At 36.3% G+C, this 12,572-nt stretch overlaps 1 protein-coding gene across 1 annotated transcript in view; it reads left to right on the forward strand.

Annotated features, from left to right (window-relative positions):
* Positions 1 to 241: 241 nt before the first annotated feature.
* The window catches only part of ZPLD1 (zona pellucida like domain containing 1), a 58,049-nt gene continuing 45,718 nt past the window's right edge, over positions 242 to 12,572 (forward strand). Inside the window, exon 1 of the mRNA XM_027865906.1 lies at positions 242 to 347. Coding sequence (XP_027721707.1) covers positions 242 to 347 — 106 coding nt within the window. The remainder of the gene's footprint in view (positions 348 to 12,572) is intronic.

Here is a 12,572-nt window from a genome sequence, read left to right on the forward strand (position 1 = left end):
GGGCATTCTAGAAAAGTGAAACTAAAGATTAAGGTCATCATCTGAGTAATTCAGGTCAAATTCTTACCTTTTCTTGAATTAGACTGATCATTTGACCTTCTACTTAGCTTTGATGATAGAAGTGTGAACTATGGGACCGATGTTTGGAACTGAGTTCAATGGAACTTAATAGTTTGGATACCAGCTAGGGAAACTATGGTGGGCATGTGCTAACAAACTGATCCTTTTTCTAGGTTTTGCAATGGAACGAGCATGGTTATTATTCTTGCTAACAATTAAGGTGCTTCCTGGGATGGCACAGTTCAATAGCTACAACTGTGATGCTAATCTCCACAGCAGATTTCCTGGTAAGTCTGAATCCTTCTACCTATACCTTTTTAAACAAAACAAAACAAAACAATAATCTTATTTGAAAATTCTGATTAGGTTTGCATAGTAAAACACTCAACTATATACGGGATGTTATGGAGGGGATAGTCCTTTGCATTAAGTAGATATTAACAAATGGTAAGTGACAAAAGAAATGTCTTCTCCATTATAATTTGCATCCACATTAACATACAAAGTGTTCATCACAGTTAAGATTATCATAATAACTGCTCTCAAATTTAAAAAAATATTAGTCACTTGGTAGCAAAATTGGAAGATGTTAATTTCATTCAAACATGTGCTTAATTAATGCTTTTTATTCTGATGTGTTAATTTCGATTTTCCCTGGTACTATTTCATATTAATAAATATATTGAAGAACCATGCTGGGAAGACAGTAGCAACTTATTGTCCAGTATGGAAGAAATGAAGCATTAGATTTTGTTTCTCCAGCTTCAGAAAAAATTTCAAGAAAGTTGCTTATCATAATATTTGCAGGCATCTGATTTTCATAATTTTTCATTCTTCAAAGGACTTGTGATTTCATCCAGGATCTTCATCATTTTCCTTAATTTTGTGTAGATATTCCCTCACCTCACTTCCTCCCCATTCCCAGTCTAAGTACTCAATGAAGAGGGACACAGTAAGGCAGTGTGACATAATAGGTCCATTAAACTTGGAATAAGAAATGTGTTGGAAATTTAGCTCTGTTTCCTTACTGGTTGTGTGATCTCAGACAAATCATGTCAATGACTCAGGGTGATAGATATTGAGTGCTGGATTAGTAGTCTCAGGTGCTGTCAGAGTTTGGAAGAGGGAGAAATCTTGTCAAGGCTAGTGGATTCATAGAGACCTCCAAGGAGTTGGTGGTTTGTTTTGGGCTGAGCTTTTGTGAATGAATAGTTTGTTCATTTTCTTATAATTCAAAGAAATGGACTCTAATACTATTAGTTTTCCCCAAGTCATATGGAAACTTTGATCTATGTGTCTTTCACAAATTCGTAAAGGCTGTGGTTTAGTGGAAAGGGCACTGGACCAGGAATCTGGAGACCTGAATCTAGACTTGGTTTTGCCACTAAATGTCTGGATAGGTCCTTTAACTTAACCTACCTCATCTGTGAAGTGAAGGGTTGGGATGAGATAAGAATTTCTCAATCAAAATTTTACTGCCTACTGGTAAAATACTTAAATTCACAACTGTGGACCTCTGATCCATTGATCTGTCAAAGGTTTAAGAGATGGGGGGAAATAAAATTATGCTGTAACCCTGATGTTAGATAACACTTGAGTGCATGATCTTTGACCTCTAAGGTCCCTTCCAGGTCTAAAATTCTGTGATGCCATTATTCTATTATTTTTAAAATTTGATTTTTTAAACTTACCTCACAGGTTTGGATCACAGTATCATGGATTTAGAACTAGAAGGGACCTTAGAGGCCATGGAGTTCAATCCACCCACTTTACAGATAAGGAAACTGAGGCAGAGAGAGTTTAAGTGAGTTGCCCAGGATCACATAGTTACAAAGTATATGAGGTAGGATTTGAACTTATATCTTCCTAACTCCTACTTAAATGCTCTTTAAACAACATGATTTTTGTGAGGAAAGAACCACATAAACCTTTAAATATTATATAAATGTAAACTCTTATTATTCTATTGGTTGCTATAGTCTCTATAACTTGCAGTCATTCTTATTGCCAGTCTTCAGAAGAACTGACCCATTCACCTCAGAGTAATGGTGCATCTGACAGAAGCAACCAGGCACCAAGTACACAATTTATGTTGGATTGCTAACTTACCCCTAGGGCAACTCTGGTTGGGGAGAAAAGGGCACAGGGAGTCAGGTTTGCTGCAGTCTCTTGTGGATTCACGAATTATGTGATAAGATAACAGATTTATTTTACTGTTATTTCTATGTTTGCACTATACCAACCAATTTCACCATAGTCTTAGGCAGAGAGTTATTTGAACTAGTACCTATATTTGTCAATATCCTACGTGTATGTAATAATGTGATACTTTTTGCTCAGTGTTATTTTCTATAAACACTAAATTCAGTACTTGATAAGTTGTGCTTCTGGCTTTAAAATCTGTATCAGTACCCACTCACAAAAGGATCTTTAAAAATTGGCGTTATTTTAAAGGCTAGTCTATTTCTGCAGGTTACTTGAAGAAAGAAAGCTTAAGGTAAGCTTAAAGGTTAATTGCTCACTCCCTTCCTAACTCTGTACATCTCTTCTACATGAGGACTAAGGATCCCAGGAATTCCAAGGGCTAAAGAGATCCATAAGCAATAGCATGGAATGAGAATGAATTTTTCAGAGGAAAGGGGCTATCTAAATGCAAAGTAATATTAATAATGATGATAGTAATCATTTTGCCCTATCAGTGACCTGTTCTGTTTTATGACATTAGAACTATTTTCTTTAATTTCCATGGCATTTATCCTTGGACCAAGTGAACCACCATGGTCTAATTCATTTTCAAATCAGCTTGATTCTATTTTGCTCACCTGCACTTGATAAGATAGTTAACTCTTGAATATCCATGCTAATAGACAGGAATAGTGACATAGTAAATTCCTCCAAATGGATATGCAGAGTTAGATTTGCTTTGGGAATTCATTAGTCTCTTCTATTGCCCTTCCTTCTCTTCCTCTTTTTCCCACCCCCACTGCCAAGTTTTACCTTTCTAATTACATATATTTTTAAGATTGTTCTTAAGTCTTTTGCCTTCTTTGATGTTCAGTGATAGAAATAATCAGCCCTAGAATTTTAAAAACACTTCTTGCGATTATATAAAGCAGAAAGAAAAAAAAAAGATGTGATGAAGTGGATAGAAGGCTGGCCTTGGAGTTAGGAAGACTTGGGTTCAGCTCCTGCCTCTGACGCATACTAGCTGTGTGACCATGGTCAAACCACTAACCCTCTTATACATAGTCCCAGGCAACTTTTTTCTTTTCACAGAGATTTTAAAAAACTTTTTTTTCAGTTTCAAATTCTCTTTCTCTCCCCTACCACCACTTAATGAGAAGGTAAGAAAAAACAAAATCTACTATTAATATGTATAGTCACATGAAACAAATTTCTGGTTTAGTCAGGTTCTTTAAATAAATAAATACAAGAAAAAGAAGGAAAAATATGCTTCAATCTGTACTCTGAGTTTATCAGTTCTCTATATGGAGGTGAATAGCATGTTTCATCATCAGTTCTTTGGAATTGTGGTGGGTCGTTGTGTTGATCAGAATTACTAAGTCTTTGGAAGCTAATTATCTTTACAATATTGCTGTTACTGTGTGTGTGTATTGTTCTGGTTTTGCTCACTTCACTCATTTCTGCTCACTTCAGTTCACACAGGTCTTTCCATGTTTTCTGAAATTATCTCCTTTACAATTTCTTGTGGCACAATAGTATTCCATCACATTTACATATCATACTTTGTTCAGTCATTCCTCAATTGAAGGATATTCCATCAATATCCAATTCTTTGTCACTACAAAAAGATGCTATAAATATTTTTGTATATTTGAGTCTTTTTCCTTTTCCTTTGGCCTCTTTGGGGTATAGACCCAGTAAAAGTATTGTTGGGTCAAAAGGTATGCTCAGTTTTATAGCCTTTTGGACATAGTTCCAAATTGTTCTCCAGAATGGTTGGACTAGTTCATTAGTGCACCTATTTTCCCCATCCCTTCCAGCATTTGTCATTTTTCTTTTCTGTCATCTTAGCTGATCTGATGGGTATGAGGTGGTATCTCAGTTGATTTAATTTGCATTTCTTTAATTATTAATGATTTAGAGCATTTTTCATATGGCTATTGATAGCTTTGATTTCTTCCTCCGAAAACTGCCTATTTATATCTTTTTACCATTTGTCAGTTGGGGAATGGTTCTCACTCTTGTAAAATTGGCCCTGTTCTTTATATGTTTGAGAAATGTGAACTTTCTCAAAGAAATTTGCTACAAATATTTTTCCCCAGCTTACTACTTTTCTTCTAATTTGAACTGTATTTGATATTTATTTGTGCAAAATCTTTTAAATTTTACATATCAAGTCAAATTTTCAAAATTATCCATTTTACCTCTTGTGAAACTTTGTGTCTTTTGTTTGATCATGAACTCTTCTCTTGTCCGTAGATCTGACAGGTAATTTCTTCCCTTCTTATGATACTATCCTTAATTTCTAAGTCATAAACCCATTTTGAGCTTACCTTGGTATATAGCATGAGATTTTGGTCTGTGCCTAATTTTTGCCAGACTACCTTCCAGTTTTCCCAACGGTTTTTGTTAAATAGTGAGTTCTTGACCAATAGCTGGGATCTTTGGGTTTATCAAACACTACATTACTATGGCCATTTACTTGTATATATTGTGAACCTAATCTGTTCCATTGATCAACTTCCAAATTTCTTACCCAGAACCAAATTGTTTTTGATGATTACAGATTCATAGTACAGTCTGAGATCTGTTATTGCTAGGATCCCTTCCTTCCTATTTTTTCCCTTGATTCCTTCGATATTCTTGACCTTTTGTTCCTCTAGATGAATTTTGTTATTTTTTCTAGCTTGTTAAAGTAATACTTTGGCAATTTGATTAATATGGCACTGAATAAATAAACTAATTTAGGTAGTGTTGTCATTTTTATCCAATCTACCCATGAGCAACTAATATTTCTTCAATTATTTAGATGTATCTTTATTTGTATAAAGAATGTTTTGTAATTGTGTTCATATAGCTCTTATGTGTGTCTTGGCAAGTAGACTCCCAAATATTTTATTCTGTCTGCAGTTATTTTAAATGGAATTTCTCTTTTTATCTCTTTTTGCTGGATTTTGTTGGTAATATATAGAAATCCTGATGATTTGTGTGGGCTTATTTTATATCCTATAACTGCTGAAGTTGCTAATTGATTTTTTTTATTAGTTTTTCAATGAACTCTCTTGGAGTATTTAGGTAACCATCATATCACCTGCAGAAAATGATGGTTTTGTTTCCTCCTTGCTTATTCTTATCCCTTCAATTTCTTCTTGTCTTATTATCATAACTAGCATTTCCAGTACAATATTGACTAATAATGGTGGTAACAGGCATTCTTTCTTCATCCTTGATCTTATTAGAAAGGTTTCTAGTTTATTCCAATTACAGATAGTGATTGCTCTTAGTTTTAGATAGATACTACTTATCATTTTAAGAAAAGCTCCATTTATTCCTGTGTTTCTAGTGTTTTTAATAGGAATGGGTGTTAAAAGTTTTGTTAAAAGTTAGAAATTTTGTTAAAAGTCTTTTCTGCATCTATTAGGATAATTATGTGATTTTTATTGTTTTTGTTATCGATATAGTCAATTATGCTTATAGGTTCACTAATATTGAACTGGCACTGCATTCCCAATATAAATTCAGCACAGTCATAGTGTATGATCTTTGTGACATGTTAGTCTATATTTTGTTTTTATTTTGACTCTCCCTGTTCGGTATCAAGATTATATTTTCTTAAAAGAATTTGGTAGGACTCCTTCTTTACCTATTTATTCAAATAGTTTATGAAGTATAAGAATTAACTGATCTTTAAGTGTTTGGTAGAATTCATTTGTGAATTGATCTGGCTCTGGGGATTTTTTCTTAGGTGGCTCATTTGTGGCTTGTTTAATATATTTTTCTAAGATAAGGCTACTTAAGTATTCCATTTCCTGTTGTGTTAATCTGGACTATTTATATTTTTGGTAATATTCATCCACTTTACTTAGATTGTTAGTTTTATTGGCAGATAATTGGGCAAAATAACTCCTAATAATTGTTTTTACTTCCTTTTCATTGGTTTATAAATTCACTCCTTTAATTTTTGGTACTCGTTATTTGGTTTCCTTCTTTCTTTCTAAAAATGAAATTAGCCAATGGTTTATCTATTTTACTGTTTAAAAAGAGTTCCTATTTTTATTTATTAGTTCAATGGACTTTTTAAAAAACTTAATTTTGTTAACTCTCTCCTTTTATTTCCAGGATTTCTATTTGGTGTTTAATCGTGTTTTTCTTTTTATTTTAACAAGGTTATTTTCCTTCAGAACTCTGAGAGATCAAGGCAGTACATGTGTCATCATCCCCAGCTTTCAAATGGGGAAACTGAGGTTTAAAGAAATAAAATGACTTGTCCATGGTCACACAACCAATAAGTGTCAAAGCCAGGACTTGAACCCAGGTCTCCTTCCAGTTTGCTACATAACCTCTAAAAAAACCTTAATTTACCTTATTTACTTTTTTTTTTTTTAGGCAATTGGGGTTAAGTGACTTGCCCAGGATCACACAGCTAGTAAGTGTCAAGTGTTTGATCTGAGGCTGGATTTGAACTCAGGTCCTCCTGACTTCAGGGATGATGCTCTATCCACTGCGCCACTTAGCTGCTTCTCACCTTATTTACTTTTGAAGGTTATAGTGACTTTATAAAGAATATTTTCATGGAGATGCTTCTTTTTTTCTCTTTCCTATCGTAATTCTTACTTTTATATTTTCTTTCATATCCAATTTACCTTGGTGGGTGAATTCCCACCAAGAATTCAATGCCATATAACCTCCCTTTCTCAATCATCCTCCCAGTAGCTCATCTCTTGCCAAGTCTTGTTGATGTGACCTACAATGTGCCTCCTTATCTCCTCTGACTTTGCCACCACCCTGGAATAGGGCCTTAGTACCTTGTGCCTGTGCTATTGTAATAGCCTACTGGTTGATTGAAGTCTCTTCCCCACTCCAGACCATCTCCCACTCAGCTGTTAAATTAATCTTCCTAAAGTATAGAACTGACTAAATCTCTCTTCTCCCTCCTACCAATTCAATAAAGACCATTGGCTCATTATCATAGCTAGGATTGAACATAAAATCCTCTGGTTGGCATTCGAAGCCCTTCCCTCCTGCTCCCTCCTATGTTCCCAGTCTTCTTATACTTTCCTTACTCATCTCTCTCTCTCTCTCTCTCTCTCTCTCTCTCTCTCTTTCCCCCCACCATTCTACCATCCACTGATAGGGCCCTCCTTTCTGTTCCTCTAACAAGACACTCCATCAACCAACATTGAGCATTTTTAATGGCTGTTTCCCATGTTTAGAATACTCTCCCTCCTCATTTTCATCCTAGATTTCTTCAAGTTCCAGCTTAAATCCAGTCTTCCTTAAGAAGCCTTTCTTTATCTTCCTTATCATTGCCTTCCCTCTATTGATGTTCTCCAACTTATTTCATATCTAGTTTGAACCTAGTTGTTTCTATGTTGTCACTCCTCCGTATGAGCTTATGGAGATCAGTGATTGTCTTTTGTCTTTCTATGCATCTCTGTACTTAGCACAGTGCCTGGCACATAACAAATGCTTAATAAATACTTATTGAGAAAAGGTCTGACTGTGATCTCTCCTTTTAACTGCAAACATCTGGGCCCAACTCTTCATTCAGGGTTAATAACTTTACCAGTAAAATCCCTGAAACTTATTATGGTAGAGAAAATTCTGTTGAAGAAGAATGAGTATTTCTGTGTCATGGACTTCAGTACAGCTCCATAGTCTGCATAGAGCTACTTTGGTTATAGAGATTCCAAGTTGAACTTTGGAGGCAATAGTGTGTGAAATCAAGGTCAAGATCAAAGCGATTCCTGAAGATGGGATGTGACAGTGGCTCTGACAGCTGTGCTTTGAGCACAATATCAGATATCTGACAATATCAGAATGTTGTTACTACAGTCTGTCTTTAAACCATTCTGCTGTTGCCACCTTGCAACACACAGTATTACTACTTTTCTTGCTGAGTCTGGAAATTTGTCATGGATATTGCTTTTTCTAAATGAACTTGTCTACAATTTTAACCTGTTTTTTTCACATATATGTTTCCCCTGTTGCCGTATATAAACAAACATTAAGCTTCCTCAGAATAGGAGTTTCCTATGTATGTAGATCCCCATGCCATCTAGCACAATGCATTGCATACAGTGGAGACTTTAGAGATATTTTTGCCTGACAACCAAAAAATAATTATTAATTGCTATGGTAGTAAAGAATAATGCCATTAAAATAATGCTAAAATGCAGTGATATTCATTCGTTGATTTAGCAAGAATTTATTAGGAACCTACTATGTGCAAAGCACAAAGCTGCCGAATATCCAAAGACAATTAAAAAGAAGTCTCCACCCTCAAAGAGCTTTCATTTTCTTGGGTGGGGGGTAGGAGGTGGGAGATGGGGATGCAACAATACAAGGTAATTTGAAGAGGGAGAGAAAACACTGACAACTAGGGCAGTCAAAAAAGGCTTCCCACAGAAAGTTTCCCTGAGTTAAGCACTGATGGAAGTTAAGGATTATCTGGGTCTCAGTTTCCTCATTTGTAGAAAGAAAGGAGTGGATCAAGATGGTGAAGGGACTAGAAATCTTACTATCTGAGAGTTGGTTGAAGGCCTAAGGTAGAAATATAAACCTGAATGGTGGAAAAGTTAGGAGGAATGTGATAGCTGCTTTCAAGTCTTTGAAGAACTTTCTTGTGGAAGAAAAATTGTTTTGTTTGGCCCCAGATGGCAGTGAATTCTTCTTAATTGGAGGCTTCTGAATGGATGCTGGATGAGCATTCACTGGGGAAAGTTGCCAAGAAGACTTTTTTTTTCAGATGAACTAAATGACCTCTTAGGTCCCTTCCAATTCAGATATTTTCTTTCTTTTTAAAAAAAATTGAATTTTCTTTTCTTTTCAGGTCCACACTCTCTCCTCACCTCTCTTTCCCTTCTTTAATTTCCTCCCTCATTGCCCTCCCCCCACCATAGAAAAAGCAAGAAAACAAAATCTGTTACAAACATGTATAGTCAAACAAAATAAATCCCCACATTGTTGATATCCAACATACATGGCTACATAAACACACAAATATGTGTATATATGTATGTATGTGTTTTAGTCTACATTCTGAATTCATCACCTCTCTATCTTAGTCAGTCAGCAAATATTTATTAAGCACCTACTATGTGCCAGGCACTGTGTTAAGTGCTGGGAATGCAAATACAAAGACTAAAGACAGTCCTTTCTCTCAAGGAGTTTACTATGTAAAGGGGGAGATGACACATAAAAGAAGACTAAACCGGGTTAAAGGGAAAATACTGCCTCAGAGGTGGAGGGGAAAAGTCAGAGAAGTCCCAAAATAGTGCAGTCAGATAGGAAATGAGGAGTCGTCTGTCCTGGGCCCCCACCTGAATTGGAGGTTTTGGAGTTCATGTCTCCACTGTCCCTTCAGAGGGACAGAGGGTAATAATGAGGTGTGAGCACCAAAGATGATTCCATCTTTCAGAATGATGAGATTCCCTCATGATAATCAACCCTGTCAAATAGTCTGACTTTCTTCTATATGCTTGGTGGTGGATTGCAATACCTTCTACCTGGAGGCAGGTAGCATTTTCTGCTGTATATAATGAGTTGAAAAAGATACAGGCATTGTAAACTTTATTCCATGTTCCATCTTGACAATAAACCAGATGGAGACCAGTCACATAAGCCAAAGAGAGGTTTTGCTTATTAACAAAGGGAGGCAAGAGTCAGATTGCTATATAAGCACTAGTCCAATCGTGCAAAGCATAGAGACACATTTATATAGACTTTTGAGTAGGTCTTATCCCATCAACAGAAAAATATCTACAATGACTAGAATATTTTGTAGATTATTGGTCTTAGAGGAGAAACAGCTTCCAGAACTTTTTACTTTATATAAGTAATTTCTTCAGCAGATGCTACTAATAAGGTTATTTTGCTAATATAGCTCTTTGCTCAGCATGAAGTCCTTCTTGCTCTTCTTTCTCATCTCTTTATTTGTGTGATATTTATGTGACAACTCACACCAGTTGATGACATCAGTTTGACTATTGAATTGGTTGTTTGGACCTCATAATAAAAGAGTGCTAATCAGATCTGAAGAAAATGAGAACAGGAAGGAAGGTGATACTTGGCCTTTACAGCCTGAAGGGAGCCTGGCACCACTTCACATTCTGTCCATCATAATCACACCATCACATAAGCTGTTTGACCTCAGTACATTTGCATATGCTGAGCAGATTTATTATGATATGTGCTTTATTGTCCCAATGTGTTTTCTTGTTCAAGGACTATATTGGCTTGTATCCATGAAGCAATTGAGTTATTACTCTGTGAATTGATTATACTGTCATTTATCAGACCAGTCAATCAATAAGCATTCATTATGTACTAACTATGTTGTACCAGGAACTGTGCTAGGCAGTGAGGATACAAAGATAAAACCTGAACAGTCCCTCCTCTCAACAAACTCGTGTTTGTTTGGGGAAAACAACATGTAACAAATGAGCTAAGGCCCCTGGGTTTAAAGTAACTTGCCTTCACAGGCGTGTGCTGGAGGCAGCTCATACTGGCTTGAGAGAGTCAATTATTAAATTTTCAGTGTGAGCATTTATACCTCAGAAGTCAACAGATACTGTAAATCAAGGTTTGATTTATTGTTTTGTCAATGGTCTAGACTTAAGAAAGAGATAGAAAAAAATGTTAATAATGCAGATTAAACTGAACAGCATGTCGTGTATATTTTTGGGGTAGTGGGGAGGTGGAAGAGCTGGTTGTTAAACATTTACCAGCATGCCATTGCTTTAAGCTCCCATAGCAAGCTAGAGGGAGAGCCAGAACCAGAACTCAGACCATCATTCATCCAATGCTCAGACTTTCTCCTTACTGGGTAAATCCCCCACTTTCTTCTCATTTTTTTTGGTGGGCCCTAATATTTTTGAGCATGATGGTGGCCAACATTCTACTTTGTATTTGTAAATACAATCAGTGGATTAGATTATTCCACTGAACTGAAACAAGTAACAGCTGGTGATCTTATTATTTTGGGTATACAAGGGTAAAGTGAAGAGGAGAGAGATGAGTAATTAGCCAGGGAGCTCAGCAGCTATATCCAGCTCTGTCCCTTTGAATAATTCAGGGCCCAAGTTCTCTTTTATCTTAACAGTGGGGGTTTCTAGCCTGAATCTCTCAACTTTAACTCTCCACTTGCCTGTGTAATTACGGCCATTCAGCCCTTTTGTGACTCATGGAGCTGATCAAAGCTTGCTTCTGTTGGCTTCAATAAATGCTCAGTGCTAGTGGTTGTCTCTGTGGAAAACAGTGGGCTTGCTCTGTTTTCATCAACCTTCATATGCATTTGAAACAACAGCTTGCAGTTGTTAACAAGACCCAGCTGTTGTGATGAAAAATGGTACTGGCAAGAACTCTGTGCTATGTAAAGTGGGAACTTGAATCTCTAATCCAAGCTAAAGCTTTCCTCAGCTGTTGATATTTTGTGTGGTTGAGATACCAGTACCCTTTAGGAATTCTTGTATTTTACCACCAACATCTCATTATTAGAGTATATGAGGGCTTATTAAGGGGAACTGTAAATGATTTCCATCATATTACAGTAAAAACAACCTAATAATCCCTGTCCTCTGAATATCCCAGGCAATTTGTAAACTTCAAGTCCTGGCGAGTGTTGTGGCCCTCATTTCGCTGAGGTAGAAATGGAATTATTCCTTAAGTGACTTACTTTTAGTCAGATCATGGGTGCTAGATTTCCACTTGAACACTGATTGGATTATAGGAAGCACCACCTTCCAGCTGGAACTTCTGAGGCTCTTAAAGGTGATGAATTTTCAAGCTTGCAAAAGAAGATTTCTCTCATTATACCAAATGGGTTTTTGCTTCTATTAATTATAGACTAATACTAATGTGAACATGCAATAAATGTTTTGGCAAGATGACTTTTTATTTGACAGGCTGTGGCTAGTTAGCTCAGAGCACAGTGCTAATGAAGCTGGAGATGTCTGTTCAGTTGCCATGTGGACCAATTAACATTTCACAGTTACATGGCTCCAGCATCTTGCAAATGCATGCTTTTGATAGTAATAATAGCTGACATTTATATAGCACTTTAAGGTTTTCAAAGCACTGCTTGTACATTCTCTCATTTGGACCTCACAACAGCTGTGGGAAGTACATTATTATACATATACTGTACCTTATCCCCAGTCTCATTTTACAGGAAACCAAAGTGTGGAATAACAGCAACAACAACTACTACTACTACAACTACTACTACAACAACAGGTATCCCAGTGGATAAAGTACCAGTCCTGGAGTCAGGAAGACTCATGTTTCTGAGTTCAACTCTGGCTTCAGACACTTACTAGCTATGTGAC

Source organism: Vombatus ursinus, unplaced genomic scaffold, assembly GCF_900497805.2.
Source record: "Vombatus ursinus unplaced genomic scaffold, bare-nosed wombat genome assembly UNPS02001419.1, whole genome shotgun sequence".
Lineage (NCBI taxonomy): Eukaryota > Metazoa > Chordata > Mammalia > Diprotodontia > Vombatidae > Vombatus > Vombatus ursinus.